The following is a 23,289-nucleotide window of genomic DNA, read 5'->3' as shown; positions in this document are numbered from 1 at the left end:
AAGTCCAAGGCACCAGTGCAGTTCTGATTGTACTTGGGGTTTAGAGTTTCAGCTGCACATCCAAACAAATAAAATATAGCCCCTTGCAGTTTTAGCACGTGTTTATTAAAGAGGAAGGTGTGAATAATTGAGTAGCCACTAAAGAAACAGACCTCCTGACATGCAGGCTTTGAATAGAGCTTATGCTGCAAGTTGGACATGAGCTGGGGCAAGATGCTCAGCTGGAGAAAGGAAGGAAAAGCAATATCAGAGTCAGAAAAGGAATTTCACCGTGCTAGTTCTTTTCAACATGTCCCCCACGTGCTGCCAACATCAAAGATCACACATTTATACACTGCACAGTAAGTGTGCTGTGTGGACAGCAATAAGAGATGTTCCAACTGCCACCTTCATTTTTTAGATATGTATATTAAAGGTGAAAGCTAAACACTTTCAGATATTGAACACAACTTAAAGACCATCTAAACAATTCTTTTATTAAGCTAAGTACTGGTGTTAGAAGTCCCATAAACATCTTAGGAAACCTTAAATTGGCTAGATTTGGAGTGATAAGATCATCAGGAGATTAAAATTATAAAATCTAGATTTACTATCAGGGTTAAAGGAATTTTGCTGTCATTTCTTCTACTTTCTTTGAGCCCAAGGATGCATCCAACTGCATAAATCCATTTTCCTTCTATATCCCTTTCAATTTGGTGTGGCTTTGTGGGCACAGCCCAGAAAGATACACAAAAAATTTTTCCTGAGCCTGAAACTCTACTTACTGTGGACCAAGGAGAGCAGGAAAAACAATCCTAAATCTACCAGAACCATGCTAAAAATTCACAGTGCATGCCAGAGCCAGAGCTGGAGAAATACACCTGTAACATACTGCAAACATTAAACCCTACAGTTAGTTCAAATTCTAAAGAGAATTTAAGAAAGCTTTATAGTTTCCTTTTGCTTAATGAATTACAACTCATTAATTCCTTGTTTTTACTTGGACATCATCCCAAGGAACCTAAATTATGCTCTTCCAGTTCTTTAATGAAAATTTCTTGCGTCCTAACATTTTTGAGCTATATATCTGGCACTTTTAAGAAAACACCAAAAGTATAGAAGCCAAAAGTTGCAGCCCAGAAAGTTAAAGTCATGCAGTCACACACAACTAGAAAGAATTAACCTCAGCTTTGTACACAATACACTATTCATATTTTTAAGAACTATGAAATAATTATTTATGTTTAGAATGCTGTAACACTCATAAAGAGTTGAATATATCTGGCATGTGGCCGTTTTTATCCTGATATGCATATGTGGAAACAAATACAGATAACAAGAGACGAGGAAGGAGAGGAGAAGGGTTATGGATGAGGTATGGCTGGATTTTTGTTACAGGTTCTAATTAATGTTATTTTGTTTTTAAGGCAGTGCTGTTTCTGCAAATAGGCATAAGGAAGATGAATCCATAAGGAATCTGGAGTTCCTCTGAGGCTGAACAGTTATTGCTAGGTGAACAAATGACAGTTTCTTCATTTAAAAAGTGCATTATTTCACGAAGGGACAATCAATGGCATTTCCATGTTGTATCATCAAAGTGACTGCAGCAGGAAGCAGCTTTCACACAGAGCTGACCTGCGTTTTCTCCTTGGCTCGTCAGTTTGCGTTCTGGCGGATCCAGTCCTGAAGTGCTGTCACCTTGGTGTACACTCCAGGACGATTGTGCCGAGCACATCCCTCACCCCAGCTCACAATGCCAGCGAGGAACCACCTACTGTCCTTCCCTGGGCAGGCCAAGGGACCTCCAGAATCCCCCTGAAACCAAGTCCAGCCATCAGTGCACACACACAGAGCACTCTAACAAAAATTAGATTATTTCAGGACAGTAAATACCTGCCCCTCTTTTTCTCAGAGTAAAACTTAATATTAATTAAAACTTACTTCTGGGTAAAATGTACCCAGCCAGATGTAATATTTCTTGAATTATTTTAACTTATGAGTGTAGCACACTAATCAATATAAAGCTAATGGCAAGAAGCAGTTTACAGAATTACTCCTTGATAATGTCCCATTACAGGATTCATAGAATAACTCACCACAGCCCAAATAGGGAGAGAAGAAGACAAAGGTGGAAATAGGGAATTCTACTACAGTTTGAACATAAATTATTTACAGGTTGAAGGCAGATCTCTTACATTGTGTATGAAATAGGAACAGAAAGATACAGCACACGCCCAATGAAAAAATGCCAACAAACCGAAACAAACCCAAACCCAACAAACAAACCAGGCACAACTATGTATTATCAGCAGCTTTATAATCGAGGCTGAGTCTACAGGAGATTACTTTGTAGAGGCAGAAGAAGGAACAAAGAATGTGCAAATAAGAACTGCCTTCTCAAATGGAACATGCAGGTTTGCACAGCAACGCAGAAAAATAAAAATTCCCATTCAATTCAGTTCACAGGATCAAAATGCATTTGGGCTCATCAATACTTTTTTGCCTTTCATTGCTTTAACCCTGTATGTCTTCTGTGAACAGAACCCTGGGCAACTGCAGTGCAGCTCCTCTCTGCAGCTGCTCCTGATGCACACAAGGCAGTCAGCAGCCTCCAAAGTGACCCTGGGTTTATTTGAGCCCCCACTTGGATCCAAAACATGCAAGAGGTCAGGAGAAAGCCATGTACTGAGAAAAGAGTAATAACAGAAAGCTTTCATCACCCGACCAAACAAAATGATCTATTATGGTGGTATAAAATTATCTAGAGATAAGAGAAGCTGCCAGAGTTCTCCCTCTTTCTCAAGCTGCTAGAAATGTTGGTATCCAGGAGACTGATGTCAGAGTGACTTGAGAAATGAGGTTGCATAATCCAGCCAATTACTCAGCCAGTGCTGAAAGACCAAAGGGGGCTGTATGGCAGTGGGGAGGAAAGATCCTAAGCTGAGGAACCAAGATCAAAGAATATCCTAGAGTCATAAGGAGACAGTCTGAAAGGGTACATTTCTTATTTCTCATGTATTGGATCCTCCAAAGATGAATGGTTTTTGGAAGCTTCACGTGACTTGTGTAACATATGCACGGCTTACATGTGCAGGAAGAAGTGAAACCAAACAGGACACTCAAGTCAAAGCATAGTAAAGGGGGTTTAGGGTGCTCTGGGGGTTTCCTGAACTCCCAGTGTCATTCCTCTCTAGCATTGTACAGGAAACACATATTATATATTACATAATACAGGGAAGAGAGGAAGGAAAGACAAAAACAAACCAAAACCAAAAAAACCCCAACAAACAAAAAAAAAAAAAACAAAAAACCAAAAAAAATCAAACCCAAACAAACAAAAACCACCAAAAAACAAACCACCAAAAAAACCCCAAACCAAACAAAAAACCCCCCACAAAAACCCAAACCAGCCAAAGAAAAAACCCCTCAAAAAACAAACAAAAACAAACCCTAAAACAACAACAACAACAATAACAAAAAAAACCCCACAAAAAACCAAGCCCCAACCAAAACCCCAAAGATACTACCCAGACTAAGAACCTAAAGATCCAGAGGAACAAAACTGGCAAGTCTCATATACAGCTGAATTGGTTAAAAATGCCCATCTGAAAATTCAAGGGCGTTTCTTAAGCAACAAAATTTTTGGAGGAACATCACCCCTCCAAATGAACACATTTTAGCAAAACAAATTCAAGGTCCAAGTTTGCAAACGCTACATAATGTTATTAAAAATAGTAATTAATATAATTAGATTTTAGACACTGCAAGAAAATTCTACAAATAGTCTATTGTGCTCAAGAAGTTTGACCTATCATGAGCTACAGCCTTGCAAAAGTTACCCTATTGCATTAAAATAATAATATATATATATATGACACAAAAATTGTACCAAATTGCCTCAGTCTAATAATCAGTAACAAATCTCTATCCCCTTTATATGGTAACTGGTATAAAAAACATGTTTGTAAAGTTTTGTAAATGAATGTTTGAAATTAAAAAGCACCATTGCAGCTGCAGTTCCAAAATCTAACTTAGCTTTTCCTTTTGTATTTCTTTGCAACTGTAACAATACATCACTCACTCTACTTTTACAGTATTTTAACAATTCCATACCCAGATATTAAAAAAAGATTAAAAGAAATTAATATGAATATCATAATTCACAGATGGACCTTTTATCACAGACGATTCCTTTTATGTTTTTTGTTCTCTTGTATGAAATGTAACAGTTGAAAATTAAAAAGAATTCTTGACACATTTTACCCCTTGCCTTTGCAAAATGATATTTCTCAAAAGAGTCAGAGATTATCTACGATGAATTTGCTTCCTTATTTTGGTTTCTTCCTTATTTTGGTTTCTTCCTTATTTTGGGCTTTTAGTTGCCGTGTTAAATTAACCATAAACTCACACTCGTGACATCTCAATTAAAACAAACCAACCAACCAAAAAATCACACCACACAAACAACCTAAAACTCTAAAGAGCTTTCCAATGAAAGGAAACATTCCTTGGTAATTCTCCTACCAGTTTCCAGATTACCTGGCATGCATCAACACCACCACTGAGGTTCCCAGCACACAGCATACGTGAAGTTATAAGACCATCATAGAGCTCATTGCAAACACTTTGGTTAATCATTCTCACTCGAGCTTCCTGCAGTGTTCTGGCAAGATGACCTAGAAAATAATACAGATGGTATTGCAGAGGTTAAGGTGGCACGAATTTCTAATAGAAACACCAATTAGCAAAACAAAAGAGAGTTGTTTCAAACTCAAAATCTATCCAGCTGATGGAAGCATAGTAATTCCCTTCCCTTTGAATGGTGCCTGCCCTTGTTTTTGAAAGCTGTTACCCTATAGCCATGGAGGTTCCAAGGCACCACCTTCCCATTTCCCTAGACTTTATCCTTATGACCTTATTCTGCCAGAAAGTAGTAAAAGTGCCATGCAAATTTTAAGATAAGACTGGACACAGGGTGACTAAATTTGAATACCATTTCAAATTATGCCTGAAGCTTTTTGCTATTATTTACACCATGGCTGTGCTCCAAACAACGTCCAAGTCCTACAAAGTGCAATTTCTATGTTGTTTTCCATCCTCTCAGTTCTAGGGAAGGAACTGAGGAATAAAGCTGAGTGTGGAAAAACAAATAATTAAAAAAAAAAAACCAAAAACCCAGAGAACAGTCTGTAACTCACAAATTATGCTAAGACCTTAATTCTTTGGTACTGATGTAAGGTGACCTTGTGAGCTAAATCTCCTGAAACCTCTGATGTGCTGAGATGCTGCCCCAGCCCAGGTTTCAAGTTATTTAATGCTGAGATGGGGCAAGGATCCCACAGGCTCCCCCCTGCAACCCCTCTCTAACTCAACACACTTTTTCCTGCCTCTCCATTGCAGCTGGCTGCTCCAAGCTGCACAGAGGCAGAACACTTCATGAGGCATACTTTGAAGTGCCTTTGATTAAGACAGAGAAAATAAAGGCCCTCCACATTTTTTTTTGGTTTTGCATTTATTGCTGCTTATGGCTCCATATTGTCAATCAGGAACAAATTCTTTCTCTGCAATAGTTGCAAGTTACAATCTCTTTACCTGCAAGGTTCTATTAACCAGATAAAATAAGTAATGAGTCATGAAAATGGGCACATTTTTTTGTAAATCTATAATCATTTGCCTTTCAATGAACTGGGACACCAGAGTATGCCTTTTGTCACTCGTCACCTGCCACCCAAGCAACCATTCAGAATTCACAGACTGCAGCTAAGGAGATCTTTCCTGGCTTTTTATAGACACACTAAGCAAACCACATGGGTTTTTATTTTTTGCTCACAAGTGTAAATATTCCATTGTTAGAGTTTAAAAACTAAGCCAAACTTGCAAAAAAAGCATATCCAGGAAATGCACATACTATTTTCTTTGATGGCTCCCCAGCCAGTGACATAGCAGACAGTTCCATAAAGAAATACTCTAGAGGTGCTGGGTAAACAAATGGGCTGTACCAGCTCACTGAAGAGTACAGGAGTCTCCATTTCCAACAGGGCAATGTCATAGTCTGAGGTGGATTGGTCATACTGTGGGTGGACAATGATCCTTGTGATTGATCTCACAGCTACACGATTGCTCTTTTCATTAACAGTGTGTGAGCCCATGTACGCTCTCCATCCCATTGGAACGGAGTATCTGCAAAAAAAAATGTCTTTAGAATGTCCCACTGGAAAGCAATTCGCTGTTAGTTCACTCCATTTTGACTACTGTTCAGTATTTGAGGACATTCATCAAAACCAAAGTGCATGGAGTAGCATATGACTTCAGAAGATAAATGCACTCTGTCTGCTAAAACATTACACAGTGTTTTTACTCGTTATTATGAAAATAATTACTTTTTTTGGAGCTATAAAACGAACTCCTTGCAATGCATCATGCTTTGGAACTCATAAAAGCATTTTATTAAACTCTGTCTCATCCTTACCACATGTAGGAGGTAAGCATTTTCAATTTACACTACCTAAAGTGAACATCAATAAGGTTTTCATTCACTGATCAATACATAGGGCATGTCTTGGGATAAAAGGCCATAGTTCTACTCAGAAAACCCCTGCCTTTTCAAAAGAAGGGGAAAAAAAAAAAGGTGTTTACCCTAAATTGAACAGAACAGTGTTCTATCATGCAGGACTCAGTGGGGATGGAAGTAAAAGAATAACTTGAAAAACTGAAGACTTTTGAAGCCAGCAGACAACACCGAGTGTTTGTGTAGCGAGGTCACATCACCACGTTACAACACGGATCAACTTATCTAGACAAGGAATAACTTCTGCAAATTACTGAAAGAAACCCTGTAAGGTGATTAAACCACAAATACTCTAGAAGAGTGTAATTTCTTCCCACCTCACAGGAGCAGAATCCAGGAAGCAATGGGCAGCAGAGACGAGCCACCTGCTGGAAATGACAGAGGCGCCGCACACGTGGCCACGTGTCCCCAGCTGTAAACTGGCTTGCCAAGGCCACTTCCCAGGTCCTGCATCTTCACCCCCAACAACTCTGTTCTTCTGAAGCCGGCCTCTTCCACAAGCTAACAGAAATAAGTTAACAAATCACTAAAAAGCCCAGCAGTTAATTCACTTTGCCGTGCTCGACACAAACTTTTACCCTTAGACTTTACTGTGCAATTGGTGAAAAGGTCAAAACTTGCCCATTTTCACTCAATGGGCAGGTCAGATATAAGGCAGTCATTGTCTGTCTTTCTGTGTAGCTTTCTAAAGTGTTGAATAACTCAGAGATTAAGCACAATTTAGAAGTTCATTTGAATAATTTTTGTCTCTTTTCCCTCCTTACAAACACAGCTCCTTGACTGCATTTCATTCAGCTCAAAAAAGCAGCAAGACCTACCAGTTTATCCTGGAAGTGCATTGCTTGAAATAAGTCATTATAGACAGATTTAAAAGAAACAGTGCAAACTTCAAGACAGACATTTGCATACAGTGTTACTGGGAAATTTCATTTTTAAAATTCTTATTTGATTTAACCAATTCTTAATCCAATAATTCTTAATAATAACACAAATTAGTCAATTTAGTTTCCCAAGTAACTAAAAAAATTTAAAATAAAATTAAATGTCACTACACCACAGCTCATTTCATCAGATCCATCCGTACAGTCTCTTTTCCCATCACATTCAGGGTTTGGTTTCAGCAAGCATTTTCCACTGAGGCATTTGTATGCATAAGGGGAGCAACTTTTGTAGGCTGAAATAAGAGAGAGAAGATAGTGTCACATGTTTGGAGTCATGCTTTGGAATTATTAACAAAAACCTTGTTGTTGAAGATACACATTCTAGCCTGCTTGAAGGAGTAGTCTATACTGGTGTAAACTGGTCCCTCTATGGAGAGTGGACAGGGCAATGATCCACTCTAATTAATGATCACACTAATTTCAGTCTTCACTGCCCCTGAGGAAAAAGAAGACCCTCCAGCTGTCCACGCTCCCATTTTACATAACTCTGAACTGAGCAAGTGTGGCTTCTCAGATCTGTTCTTTTGCCTTCACCAGCACGACTGGCATTACAAATCACAAATCCTCACAGCATCTTTTCATTTTCAAGTGAAATTGAGAAAAACGTGGAGGAGCTTTATAGCTCCCTCCAATAAATTTCTGATGAAGGACTATCACAGTTTACTATGTGAGAATCCTGATAGACTTTAGCAATTGGCCTCCATTACTATTATTCTTATTACCAGTTGTTTACAAGGACCTCTAAACAGGGGGAGGTAGGTTTTTTTTCAACAAAGATTTACTCCTGGCTACCCCAAGATTGAAAGCAAGACAAAAATTATATAAGCAAAATGCAGCAAGTCACTAGGGAGTCCTTGTGGGTGTGTAGTAAAAAGACCATCAATGTGGGGAAAGTCCCCAGCCTACAAAGTGTCTCTTCTTTAAATTGTGTGGTACTGATCTGCCAGAGTTTGGGGAAAAAGTGCTCTTCCAACAAGATCACCAGCAAAATGTGGTTTGATTTCCTTACTAAAATCCCTGTCATCTTGGATTTTTCCTCATTAATGGTCTAAACTCTCCCCAAACCTAATTTTACTCTGTGTGATTTATGTTCACTACTGTGAAACTTTTAATTTGTGCTATGAAAAAAAAAAATCTAGAAACAACACATTTAACCACTAAAATATGCATATTCCTGCTTCTGCCTTCCACCATCTTTTGGAAAATAGCTAAAAATACATGCTTACAGCAGCTCTTTCCATCACTGTCCTGCCCACAGCTGTCATGGTCTTTACAAGACTTATACTGAGGCTGACACTTTCCATCACCACAGTTCAATTGTTCAGGATTACAAACTGAAGGAAAAAGGTCTGTAGATTTCTAACACAAACAGCAGACCAACAGCCACACTCTGCACTCCCTGCCAGAGGTCACTTGGGTGTTTCTGTGCCATTTCTGTCAGATATTTACCCATCTTGGTTTTGATGGCATCCAGTGACACAGTGCTGTGCTCTCAGACCTTGGAGTACCTTCTGGTCATTGTTTCTGGCCTCTTCTGAATGTTCCCTATTTTCTTTGACATGCAGTGCCTAATTTAGGTACAGTACCCTAGCTGAAGCCTTCCCACTGGTGATTGGGAAGGTATTTTCTAATTCTTGTCTTGCATCCTAGTGTGACATTTCAAAAACCCCAGAACAAAAACAACCAGCCAGAACAAAACACCAAATACGAACAAAACTCACAGAGAGTATTTTGTGACTGACTCACAAATCAGCTTTTGAGCAACAATCATCCCCCCAGCTGTTTTTTAGCAAAAAAAAACCCCAAAAAACAACTTAGGCAATCCACATGTGTTTTCAGTTATCTACATTCACATTTTACAGAATCACAGAATACTGTGAGTTAGAAGGGACCCACGAGGATGAATTTCACAGTTCAACTCCTGGCCCTGCACAGCACCAAGAGTCACACCCTTTCTCTGGAGAGCATTTTCCAAATGCTTCTGGAGCTCCAGCAGCATTAGGGCTGTGATCACTTTTCTGGCAAGCCTTTTCCAGTGAGCAGCCATCCTCTGGGTGAAGAACCTTTTCCTGATATCTAACCTAATCTTCCCCTGACACAGCTTCAGACCATTTCCTTGGGAGTGTCACTGGTCACCAGAGAGCAGAGATCAGTGTCTGCCCCTCCTCTTCCTCTCAGGAGGAAGCTTAACTGTGATAAAGTCTCTCCTCAGTCTCCTCTTGTCCAGGCTGAACAGTCCAAGTGACCTCAACTGCTCCTTTTAGGGCTTCCCCTCAAGGCCCTTCACCATCTTCATTACCACCCTGTGGACACTCTCTAATAGATGAATATTTTTTATATTCTGGTGCCCAAAGCTTCCCCCAGAGCTCGGGGTGGGGCTGCCCCAGGGCAGAGCAGAGGGGACAATCCCCTCCCTTTCCTGGCTGGGATGTGTGCCTCATGCCCCCAGGACATGGGTGGTCACCTCCTGGCTGCCAGGGCACTGCTGATTCATATCCTTATCTTTATTTTTCTCCATATATATTCTGCAGCTCCTCAGAACCACTTACAAATACATTGTTCTTAAATACATCCATCTTCCTATTGTGCAACACTTTTCCTATTTCATAAGCATCTACTCTAGTCCATAATTTAGATAATGAACCAAAATTATGTGACATTCTGTAACAATAGTGGCAGAATGACATTAAAAATATCCTTCCTCTTTGCTAATGAGTCTTGACCACTTGTTCTGTGGAAACTGTTTCCTCTATTTTTTTTTCTCCCCACATTTTACTTACTTACTTATAAGCTTGTCACACAAGACAGTGTCAAAGTACTACTTATCTATTTATTCTCTCATAGCAGGGAACTAAAACAAAATTTTGAATCTCCATGCTGCTTTTAATATTCTTTTCACTATTTACAAATAGCTAACTTCGGTTAGTTCTGCATTTTTTTTATTTTTTTTTTCCTTTGGAAGGTTCACTTATAAAGACTGGTGTAAAATTGCCTCTTGATTTTTCTGTTCTCCCAGTCTTCAGAGACATGTTACACAGCCTCTTTTCCACACCCACATGCTTCATGTGATCCTAAAGATTGCCAGCAGTAGTTTAGAAATAATTTCAGCCCATCTCTCAACTTTACAGAAAGCAACAAACAAGAAATAATTGCTCTGCTCCAATCCAATTTATCACTACCACCTGGGCAGCCTTTCCAGCATTCAGACAGATTTCTTGGAGGAAATCTTGTGCATTCTGTTTGCATTTCTAAGGACAAGCCAGAAAAATAAGAAATCAGTGACACTAGAAATATGGATACAGTCTAAATGCAGTCATGCAGGACCCTACCATGAAGAAATATTAAAAAAAGACTAATCAAGATTAAAGTTTGTGTCATTTGTAAAACAAATTGAATATTTAAAAGAAGTAATATATTACTTGGCACAATCTGTCAAAGCCTTTTGTCAAGCAGTCTGGATTACACGAGTCACCTAAATAGACTTTGCAAATTAAATTCACATTAATGGCCTCTTCTCTAAGGGTTGAAAATCATTCTCTACAGATACATAACTACTGATAGGAAGCATCTCTTTAATTTGTTAAGGGGATGTATTTAATACAGGAATGTCTAAGGAAAAGAAAATTAAAACTAGGCATTCTCATTAGTATTACAAATACATATTTCCTGATATTACAATTCTGTTACTACCCTCAGTGTCTGATGTGAATAAGTGCTTTATCAAACACTTCCCAAAACTTGCAGTCTTGTTATAAAACAGCCCTTGACCAAGAATTTCTTTTACATTCATGTAAACTAACTACTAATATAGATGGTAAATTGTTTCTTTCCGATATATAAAAAGTATTTGTTCTCTTTCACTCTTTCAGATGTGCAAGAAAAATAAAAGTCTCTGAAACATTTAGTAGCTCAAACCATTCCTCTTTCTGCCTAAGTGAAGCCAAATGAAACTTTCTTTCTCCCATTTAGCACCATAGGCAAATTAGGAGCTACATCAGATTGAAAGACCAAATTCATTTGTCCCACAGTTGTCTAATCAATCTGGAGTTAATTAGTCCTCTTCACTGCCTTGCACGTGATGCCAGTGGGAGGAAAGCACACACTACCCAGCCAGCAGAGCTCAAAGCAGGAGTGTCTCCTTTTTCTCATCACTCTCCCTGATGGCTGGAATTTGCTTTCCAGGTCACCTCAGAACAGTATCTGTGATTTTTAATAACCTGGAATCACCTCAGAACATCTGAGGTGACCTGGAATCACAAATGCCTGTGATTTTTAATAACTCTGCTTTGATAGGCACCCAATAATGGGGAAAAACTGACCTCAGGTGGGTGACTGCAGGTACTAAAGATGTGGGAAAACATGAATTTATTTTTGTTTCCTCCTTCTATTACTGCTGACACAGGCCAGCACTCTCAATCCATGCTGCTATCTCAGGCAGCCTTCCCCAAACTACTGCATCCACTTGATCCTGACACATCACAGCAATTCCACTCCTCCTGATGAGTCTCTGTGCAGAGCCTCCTGGCTGTGACTAAGAATGGATTAAATAACTTGGAACCATCTGGCTCAGTGCTGGAAGCAGAGCACACAGATACAAACCATCAAGACTGGGTTTTTTTTCTCTCATAAAAAAAGATGTTCTTAGGTTTCAACTCTTAACCATTTTTGAGGCAGTAACCAGAGAAACCACAGAATTAAGAATAGTTGGTAATTTTTTTTTTCTAGTAGAAAGAGACCCACATTGGTGGAAGAAGAAATCCCTGAAAATTTGTGAGTCTTATACAATGACTGATCACTTATTTAGAGTGAAAGACATGAAACAAAAATCTTTACAAAAAAACTTCGTATTTAAATGCTTCTGTGTCAACAGTGAACAGAATTACACTCCAACAAGCAAGATGAAGGTTTGAAGAGGCCTCTCAAAATGAACTGATCTCTTGAAATCTCAGAAAAATTTAGCTACCTAGACATTAATTGGGTAAAAAACCCCAGGCATTTAAACTGCATCTTTTCTAAGAAATGTCACAAGTAAATATCTCCTGAAAATTCCTGCTCCACCATCTGGAGGCCCCCCAAAATCTAACATTAATCCAGAAGTCCATAGACTAGGGAGTTACGAGAGGCCCCTAAAAAACCCAGACATATTTCTGAAACATCTTCTAACAATTTGTCCTCTTTGACTGCCAATAAAACTTAAACAGTTTGTCTAAACCTGGAAACTGATCTTGGAGCACCTTGAGGTGTGATTTGAAAGAGAAGATTGAGTATTCATGGTTGACTTTTCTTGGCAGAAGTCATGCTTAGAGGCTCTCTGCCATTCTATTTTCATGTTGCAGCTTGGCTATTTTCAGGTGTCAGCAAAGTGCTGTATAACTAGATGCAGATAAAATGAGAAATTTTACTTTTACTCCCCATTTTACAGAAATGGTGATAAAAGTTAGAAAATAAGTACTAGCTTCTAAATGCATCTTATATCTAAGTTTGTACCTCTATTTGGTCAATAAAGACATAACATTTTTTACTTTTTTCTCCTGCAATAAGGTTAAGAAAATAGGCAGGATGAGTTGTATACAATTGGTCTGTCAAGCAGGGTTTCTCAAAGGTTTCTCCTTAAAAATTTTAACTGTAATTAATTTTAATTTAAGTGTAATTAATTTAATTTAAAGTGTGTTCTTAATAACTTACGGTCTGTATGACTGAAAGCTTTGTATTCAATATAAAACCCTCTGTGGGTGAGCAGCTCATCAGAATGGAAGTTGATTGCAACAGAATAGCCATATTCTCTGTTTCTGTTGTTTTCTGAAAGAGCTTTACAGTATCTAGCAAGGCAAAAGTGAGAAATATTAATTTCTAACCAAAGTGATCACTACCATCCAGCTCTGTCTCCTTTTACTGAGTGGTAGTGATGTCAAAAAAGCTTCAAGACAATGCAAGAAGGATCAGCTATATTTTGGTGTTAAAAACTGCTCAGCAAAAGTTTTAGAAAGCCTATTTAGAAATTCCTCCTACTCTGCAACATTTTTTGGATTAGCAGACTTTGAAACAAAGATACAGCAAGATTATCAATGTCAGGGTCTACCTTATAAATACAAACTGCTTCAAGCATTATTAATTTCAGATTTCCCATTTAGGTCTGCAAACCCAAAAGCTGCACATCCAGGAAAGGATTAAATCATTCAGCCAAATCCAACAGCTGTTGGATTGTTTCAATATGCTCCTTCTAAGAGACAGATTTCTCTGAATAGCAATGTGTTTAATTCTATTATAAGTGTTTGTGTAACAATTGCAGTCACTGAAGAACAAGTGGTACAGAAAATTAAACTTCTGATTACACAAACTCTTCAGCCACATCAAGACCACAGCCAGGAATTTACAGTTCAGCTGCAGCTGCATAAAATCCTGTTGTATTCTACATTATTGCTCTAACAGGAACAAAAGAAAAAATAAATACCTGTAAGAAAAATCCAGGATGCCTAAAGGTGCAGAACTTCAAAGTGCAAATCAATATGCCAGAAAAAAAATGCATTTACTCACCTAACTCCATCAATTTCTAACCAGTCTTTGTCACATTTACTGGACTCTGGAGACTTCTCTTGAATTTGTATTACAAGGATCTTCAGTGAGAGTTTGTAGCCAGGCAATGGTGCCTAAAAATCAAAAAACCCCAGACATGCATCCACAAAATGAAAACAGCCTCTGCTTCCAAGATGTTCTACCTATCATGGGATTGAAATATATATGCAATAATCCAAATAATTATGGGATTATTGCATTTCTATTGAAATTAGCACCTCTGAAAAACAATAAAAACAAAAAAAAACTTTGCTAATTTTAACATCTACAGAAGTCTTTTCAGATTAAACTTTGGCTAGACTGTGCCTGATGAAGGAGGGAAATCCTTTCTGCAGCCAGCAAAAAGCACTATATCTGAGGTTTGCAATGCCACATGTTTCTGTCCTGCACAGAGGTGACACTTTTGTGCTACAAGCTGCTGATAATACCGTGAAAGGTGGAGACTTATCAAGTCATATACATGAAAAGTCTCCTTTACCAGGGAAACTAAAAATGTAGTTAAATGCTGAGTGGGACAATAGACCAACGCATTAGGTGGTTGGTAGAAATCATGAGCAGATTTTAAGTCTTGCTAAAGGAAATTTGGAGGTGAATTTCTGAGCCAGAGAAGGTCCTGGCTCTGCAGAATTCAGGGAAACAGTGTATATCCATCACGTGAGGCATGGTTTACAGGACCATTTTTTTCTTTTTAATACCGAAGAAAAGCTCTGATTATTAATTATCTCTGGCTGCTGGGAGTTGTCATCTTACAGATTAATTTGTTTCTGCATAAATGATGCTCAGTTTTCTGGAAGCTGGCAATTCTTCCCTGTGCATAGGACAGGAAAGAAATGCATGCCTGAGAAGAAGTCAGGTTCAGTGGTCTCACTAGGTTCTCTCTCTGTTTCACTCACATCAAAAGCCATTTCTCCCAATTTTGTGTCCACATAAGATAAAGAAAAGTCAGAAGAGCTCCCAGCATTTTACCTCGATGATCCAGGTGCAGTCAATGTTTGGTGGGTAGTAACTTGGGTAATAAGGGGAACTCAGTGTCCCATTCCAGGAAACATAATGACCACCACATACTAGGAGAGAAATATATCAGCAAAGAACATAATTATCTTAGTTGGGCCAAAGTGCAGAGTCTGCTTCACCTGCTAGGACCCTTCTCTATGTACAGTTAGAAGAATACATAGAATTAAATTTACATTTTTCCTGTATTAACTGAAAATCACATAACTTCCACCTCCACACCACACTGAACTTCTCTTATTTTTGGATCAAATTACAACTAAGGGTAAGGACAAAAAAAAAGCACTGACTGAAGTTTTTCTTTTTTAAAAAATCTTTCATGGCAAGTGAAAGAAGCAATTAGACGTGGATGCAACAAACCTCCTGCTTCCAGTTTACTTCTGACTTTCTGTAGGTTTTCAAAATTAATTTTTAATTTTCAAAATTAAAATACAATCAGCCCAGTGACATGAAAACTAATTAATTTCATGTAAACAAGGAAGTTCATTTATCAGTTCTCATTTTGAAAATTCATGCCATATTTGAACAATTCCTTTGAGGTTTTGCTTCCTGCCAAGGACTCTCCTAGATATCCAGTCCTTAGTCCTTTGGGTAACATTGTGAATGCAAATATAAACATAGCAGAAAATAAGATAATGTTGAAATTAAAAAAAAAATCTTGTGTCAAAACCTGGGCTAAATATAATTTGAAACGCCCATCCTCAGAACAATGAAGCCATTTTAATTAGTAATGTGCATGGGATAAGTATTTGGATAAGCAGCATGCAAAGAGACAAAAGCTGAAATGTGGCAGCTTTGGAGGAGTTTATCCCCAGTGACTTGTTCCACATGTTAAAACACAGTCACTTGCTTCATTGTCAAAACTCTTTCATTTGTACCTTACAAAATAACTGTAGCAACTTGACCCTGTGAAGCCCCTTCATCTCTTCTAAAATTAGCACCACACTTTAGCATTATTCAAAACATTTCACCACGCAGCACTCACGTACAATCCATAGCACCCCATAGGTTTGAAATTCACTTTTTAGGTCTGGAACACACTTTTCTCATTCAGTTAACCACACTGAACAATGCTTTCAGAGAAAGAGCAAGGATAAATTAGAAATGCTTGCTCTTGTTTTCCATTTTCTTTACGTATTTTCTACGATCTGTGGATCCCTGGGCAAAAGTGATGGGAGTAGCTGCTCTGTCACTGGAGATATCTAGTTTTGTTTAGACAGAGAGGAGCTGTCTGTCTGTCTGCTCTGCTGCCACTACTCTGTGTTACCCATGAAATGACTGCCAAGTGAGCCTTGAATAGTTATCAGGAAGACAAAAGGATGTTCTCTCTTCTGCTCAATTGTCAGTCTTCTGTAAAGTGGAGCAGAACGGTAATTCCCTGCTTTAAATGCCAACATTCCCTCCCCCAGACATGATCAAGGCAATATCAACTTGTCTGAGGCAAAACCAGTAATAAGTGTGCTTCCATCAGATGCTTGTTTCTGTTAACTACGTACTGATTTTAGGAACGGCTTTAAAATAAGCTTTGAACAAGTTGCTCTCTCCTCTTCTGTCCAGTGAGAAGGTGAGCAACATCACATTACTTGATGAGGTTAAATGCACCACAGAAGGAGTCCAGGGCCCAGGCCCACACCATCTGGAAGGTTACAAAAAAAAAAAGCATTAAAAAATGTAATCCCAAACCATTTCCCACATTCCTGTCATCTTTGCTGTGAAACTGGGCAGAGGTAAGACTGAGCTGGGCATCTGTGTTTCAGAAGCATTCCCTTGGCTACCACTTCCCTTTTATTTTTGCATCCAGCTGGTGGTACAGGGGATGCTGGGGCTTCCCAGCATTGAGGCTAGGTCACTCTGCATTTATATCACCATTTTCTTGCTCAACAAGTGCCCTGCAGTTTTTTCATACCTATAGAAGCATCAGAAAGGCAATGTCAGATGATGCTACTTCAGTGGTGATTGTGGCACTGAGAAGCAGAGGTTGGGAGTGAAAAGGCTACAAGTGCCAGTGCAGCAGTGTCCAGAGCATCTGTGCAACAGATAAACCCAAAACATTTCCAATCTCTCCACGTTCAGCCTGGTTTTGTGTCACAAAAGCTATCACACAAAATGTGAAGCCCCATGTTTGGCAACTATTACTTCCTATTGTTCTTTTACTTGTAATGTGAGATGCTATTTCTTGCACCTGTAAATTCAGTACAAGTGCATTTCAGATTATTAGCTGAATCCTCATGCCCAGCTAACCTCTTCCTAAAAGTTCCTAAAAGAAGAAAACTTAAGTAAAATTCTCCTCTTGAAACCATCCATCCTCAGATCCCACAACTTGTTTATTTTTTTCGTTAAGGAAGAAAAACTCATTGTGCTTATACATGAAATTTGACTCAGAGAAGCAGGAGCAGTGTAGCCACTCAAATTTAAATATCATCTGCACTCACTTATGCAGATAGACTATTCAGTGACTCTGAGAATGGTGCCTTCCAGCCCTCCTATTGTGAACAGGAATTCAGCTGTGACTGGACTGCCATAAAACATATGTTTTCTCAAAGTAATAGAATATAACACCCTAAAATAAAGCCTGTGTCTTTTTAAGTTGTGAGAGTAATTTTATGGAAAGGAAATCATTAAGAATTAGTCATAGTGTAGAAAAAAAACCCCACAGAAATTTGTATCAGGTTCCCCAGGGAAGGGGTCATGGCACCAAGCCTGTCAGAGTTCAAGGAATGTCTGGACAATGCTCTTGGTCAGATGGTTTGGTTTTAGGTAGTCCTCTAAGGAACAGGGGTTTGGACTTGAAAACCCTTATCAGTCCATTCTAACTTTTTTAGAAGATCTTTTTATTACACTATCCAAGACTTTGAATTAAGTTGTATTTCAAATCTCACATTTTATCAATTTGTTAGAGTTTCAGAGAGCTTCTGTACAGCATCTGTGCTCTGTGCATCATACCTGGTGATGATCTTGCTCTGCAGTGGAAGAAGGGAATCATATGCTGACAAGTGGTGTGATGCACAGCTCTCTGGAGTGACACCACGCCAAGTGATAATTACCAGTCTCACCACGTAATTAGAAGGAACTCGCAGTCTCCATTGATAAAATGACTTTTTGGGATTGGTCAGAGTTAGAGTCCTGTTGTTACCTGGCTTGGCATAGAGGTCAAAGGATGCTGCTACAAAAAAAGAATGTAGATCAGTATGGAAAAAGTGTTGGAGTGAAAGATAAGTTCTTGGGTAAGATTTCAGACAAGGTAGAAACAATCACCTACCCACATTTCTTGACTACTCTATTCCCTTTCTGCTCTTATGTTTACAACTCTGTTCCCTTTTCCCTCTCAGACTGCATCACCTTCTCCTGCTCTGGCCAAGGAAGTACAAACCCTTATCATCACCAGCTCATTGCACATTCCACAAGCAGGAGATGATTCAGCTGCAATTGCTGCAATATCTGCTACAAATACTGCTTCCTTTGCCATTTTCTCTTCTTCGTTCTCCATGCAATGAGGATGCTAAGTACATGAAGAAAAATCTTCAGATGTGCTTGATGTGAAGAAATCAGGCAAAGTGAATTAAAACTCTGCATTAACTGACTGATCACTATCAGCATATAACCAAAATTATCTAACCACAAGCCAAATTAAGATTTGTAATTACAATTACCAAGTACAGTTTTTTAGAGGCTTTGTTGGGGTTTGTTTTGGTTTGCTTTTTTTTAGAGATGTCAAAAATAGGAGCCACCACTCACTGCAATTCAGTTGGAACTATTAAATTTCAACCATTCTAGTCAGGACATCAGAATAAAAGCTGTAAGGTATTTTCATCCAGCCTCCATTTGGAACACAAGGCATGGAGATTCCATAGTCTGGTTTAGGTCATAAGCCTTGCAGATATAAGAATAACTGGAAGAATACCATTTTTCTGTCACAGGATTCCATTCCCCCCCAAATTATATCACTTGAGATTGAAGCATAATTACCTGATTTTAGCATCACATCATATTCTGTGGAATCTGAAACTGAAATGTGATAATTATCAGCTACACAAGCCAAAGAGACAAAGTGGAGAAAGAAAAACAGACAGAATAGGTATTAAATGACAGGTACATTGTTACCAAAAATCTCCATTGTAACAGGATCAAAATCTTCCTCCCCAGAACTGAACAGGGGAGCTGCTTGTTTACTACAGATCTCTTTTCCTTTCATTGGGGTTAATTTTTTAAGAGAAACAACCATATCTTGTGGTGCCCAGAACGTATTCCAGAAGTAAGCTCGCAGCCCAGATCCTCCTTCACTGTGAAGGGAAAAAAAATGCGTCATAAATACAGTTTAATTACTATTTTGGATATGATTTCCACTGGTCTGCATTTTTGGCTGGCACAGTTTTATAGCCAGCTGAACTTCTGTGTCCAATTGTTGCTGCAAAACGTGGTGACAAAAAGCTGTCTTGTTTAACAATTATTTTTTGCTACACAGTAGAAATATTTTTGACATATGCAGCTTAACCAGCTACACACTGAGACTGGAAACTACACCTTGGAATCCTTCAACAGTTCTAAAGAAATTGCATGTTACCATCCCTGCTGTATAATTATACACTTTTAAGATCATACAACAGCTTCAGACACATTGTAATTAATATTTTTAATGGAAGTTAGTGCCATACAATATCACAATTTTATGCCTGTACTTTGATATAGCATTTCACATAATTTTTGTTGAAATAAAGAATCCGTGAGCATACACATACAAGTTGTTACTTCAGTGATTCCACCACAATACTTTTGAAATTGCTTGTGCACTGACCTTTCACAATTTTCAGAAACTACCAGGATTGTAATAACCTGCTGCTCAACGGATTTATGTTTCTTACCAGGAGCTCAATTAGTGTATTGCTCCAAATGATACATTAAAGGATTTGCTTTCAGAGGTTAAGAGAACTTCATTTGAATGGACAAAACCAAAATAAGGTCCTGCAAGTGCTGAATTATTATTTCAAAAATTAAAAGTAGATTAATAGACAACAGAACAACCCATAGACTCGGGAACAATTAATCAGACTTCATTTCTCTCCCCAGTTCTACAGGGCAGAACAGAAGTCACACTATCAGCTGAGCTCATATACTTCAATGTATTTATGCATTTTCTTACAGAGATGTGCAAATTGTTCTATAAAGCTAATTTAAAATGTATTAAAAGAAAGAAAACCACATCTGAATACTTGAAATATGCTGAAATACCAAATGCTGAAAAAGCACCCACCTGAAAGCAGCCACTACAGACTTCAGGTAGTACTTTCCCAAGAAGGAAGATTCATATGTTTCTGCCAACTGAAAACAAAATAGTGGTAAAAGAAAATGTAACATTATATTTTAGTGCAAATATAATCTCTAATACTATAAAATGTTTGTCTTTTTCATTCTTTCCTCTTCCTCACTGCTCTCCCCCACATTCAAAGCACTGTCCATAATTTTCACAAAATGTATCAAATAAGAATCATAAATGTGCATTAAATTCCACTAAAACATTTCTTTTTCACATCTGCTTTCAAGACCATGGATGTAGATCTTGATAATTAGTCATGAAGAAAGCCTTTATGAACACATTTATATTTTTGTTTCAGTCTTTAAACTTCCAGTATATGATCAACTTGTATTGACTGTGCACAAAGCAGCTTTGATACACCAGATTCTGGGAAATACAGGCTGACAGAGAACAGCTTTGTCTTCAAAACTGCTGTCCACATGCACCTAGGAAACAGCACTGATCTCACAAACTGAAACTCATAAGAAGGGCAAGAAAGCAAGCACAAGAATTAGAGGTAAAATTAAAAATAAAAATAAAAATGTAGAAGGAAGAGAGTTTGAATAAAGTAAAATAAAACAACACCCACTCTCCTATTTCCTTCAAGACAAGTAAGTTGTCTGTAACCCTGAAACATTATTACCTAGAAAACATTGACCCCATCTGTCTATCTGCATTTCTAAATCTGAAAACTGCCAAGGCTCTTGCTAGCTTTAAGCTTACTATTTCCAAGGGGGGAAAAAATATGGCTAATTGGCATCCTCTCCTCAATCCCAGCTGATTCTGTATAAATATTCACAAAATATTGCTCTACCTGTGCGGGAACTTACATAATTTTGGATTGCTTTTGCTTGCAGGAGGAACTTCTGTGATGTTGGATCACTGAGGTCATTTGTGTAAGTCAAATTAGGGATTTCTACACTTCCACCAATATAAATAAAGGAAAAAGTTGGAGCTGAGAGAAAAGAAAAGAAAAAAAAGGATAAAAAATTAGCATGTTATAGAATGTTCTAATAACTTTACAGAACAAGAGGCTTGCTGAAGTATGTGCTTGTCCTTGGCACTTGCAGGTGTTAGTTCTTAAGAGAAATGTGCAGTAATAACTAGTGCATTGAGTCAGTCCCACTGGCAGAGTAATTCCCAGCAGGAACAGAAAGGAAGGAGATAAAGGTTTAGGCAGGCATTTCTACTAGAAAGATATCATTGTTAAACTTCAACTTCTTTGCAATCCTCTCCTCCTGAAGATGCATGGTTTTAGTGGCTATGTGTTGACATTTGAGAAAGTACATAAACAATTCAGGTGCCCATTCTGTTTTTAAGAAAAGTGAAGAGAAAACAGACAAATAATTTCTATATGTTCCTGCAAAAGATAAAGCTTCATACCAATAATGATTCATAAGCGGACACACACAAAAAAAAAAAAAATAGAGATAAAATGCAAGCTTTCACTATTCTTGTGCTAACTGCTAATCACTGTGCATTTTGTTGCTTTAGCAAAGACATCAAGGAGAAGGGAAAGTCAGTAGTTTATATACACACATTATGTGCTCAGCTGCCTGGTGCAGAGCTTTTCACAGTGGGAAATAACCAGACCACACTGGGGGAGTAACACTCACAGAGGGAGTAGTGCAGGGCTAGCACCACTGCTGTAACTGTTAAAGAAACTGCAGGTAGTGTTCCTAGAAGGCATCTCCTCCAGGAACACAACTTCATCCACTTGAAGAAACAATGCTTTTGGCACAAACCTTCTCGGTGGGATGGGCGGTAGCAAATGTGCAGACTTTCCTAGAGAAAGACATGGATGGCACCAGTTAGTGAGAAAAGAAGAGCTATTGTATCACTTTTTGGTGTATTTACTCTGTCTATTTTAAAGAGATTAAAGCGGAGATAAGATCTTTCATGCTATCAGCTACATCAGGCACAAACCCCACATCTCTGGGCTATTTCCTTCCTGTATGCATCTCAAGCTGTGAAAGAGGTTGTGGGTGTTTTACCACTTTAGTTAAGAGCAATTTATGAACATCGGGGGGTCAATGCACACAGGAGTGGACAGAGAGAATTTATTTACTGTGTTCCTAGTACAAAGCTTAGCTGGTGGCTCTTACCTGCCCTGGTGCCCGTGCAGAGTCTGGAGCTGGAATGCTGTACACAGAGGGAGAAGCCTGCAGCATGATGCCAGGAAAAATGCCTTTGGACAAACCTAGCCACAACCTCCTAAAAAGGAACCCCGTTTCTTAAACATAACTCAGAATAGCTGCTCTCCCCACCAACACAGCAGGCTTCTTTTATTTCACCTTTGCCACGCTGCTTGAAGCTGGAGCCAGCTGATTTGCAGTGGAAGAAGGTGGGCAGGAAAAGTTACCACCGCTGTAACTCTTTGTTCTCCTGAGTGGCTGAGCAGGATATGGATCCCATCATTTGAAAATAGATCACTTCTTTCAGAAATGCAAGAGCAAGGAAATAATTTACAACACAAGACAAAGGACGTGCAACAAATTTACAGATAAAAGGTCAATATAAATGAGGCAACTTCTAATAAACACCCCAGGGAATTCATAGAAATATCCATAAGAGAGGAGAAATGCTCAGTTCCTCATATTGCCTTAGTTTTCCAGCTTCAAGGTGGTACCACAGAATAAATGCAGTAAATAAATTGCAAACCGATTTATGTTCACATTTCCTGTTTGAAAGGAAAAGCAGCTTTAAGTCAGCAAACCATCAAATTCAGCATATTCTGCATGTAAAATAAGGAAATCAAGGATATGTATGAGGTAATAACATATTTGATATGTGTTGAAAGAGAGAGAGAGAGAGAGCACAAAGAACCTAGAAAAGCAAAAGGGGATGAAGAAATCTCAGCCCCAGAAGAATAATAGAAAGAGAATAAACAAATACCATCAGTTCACACAGAGATTGCAAAAGGGATT

The 23,289-nt window shown here is 38.5% G+C and overlaps 1 protein-coding gene across 1 annotated transcript; it reads right to left on the bottom strand.

Moving 5' to 3' along the window:
* Positions 1-459: 459 nt before the first annotated feature.
* On the bottom strand, positions 460-22,533 carry LOC136375211 (suppressor of tumorigenicity 14 protein-like). Its single transcript, XM_066340583.1, has 17 exons — positions 22,468-22,533; positions 21,979-22,147; positions 21,193-21,317; positions 20,321-20,388; positions 19,174-19,352; positions 19,039-19,077; positions 18,016-18,232; positions 16,569-16,708; positions 15,028-15,125; positions 14,023-14,135; positions 13,174-13,307; positions 8,715-8,822; positions 7,602-7,721; positions 6,865-7,048; positions 5,888-6,159; positions 4,519-4,655; positions 460-1,794 (listed from the first exon to the last, which is right to left on the bottom strand). The coding sequence occupies exons 1-17, from the start codon at positions 22,531-22,533 to the stop codon at positions 1,636-1,638; spliced, it is 2,328 nt and encodes a 775-aa protein (XP_066196680.1). The 3' UTR covers positions 460-1,635.
* Between the last annotated feature and the right edge of the window lie 756 nt (positions 22,534-23,289).

This window comes from Sylvia atricapilla, chromosome 2 (genome assembly GCF_009819655.1).
Source record: "Sylvia atricapilla isolate bSylAtr1 chromosome 2, bSylAtr1.pri, whole genome shotgun sequence".
NCBI classification, from domain to species: domain Eukaryota; kingdom Metazoa; phylum Chordata; class Aves; order Passeriformes; family Sylviidae; genus Sylvia; species Sylvia atricapilla.
Note: the sequence above shows the minus strand (reverse complement) of the source record. Positions and strands in the feature narration are given on the sequence as shown.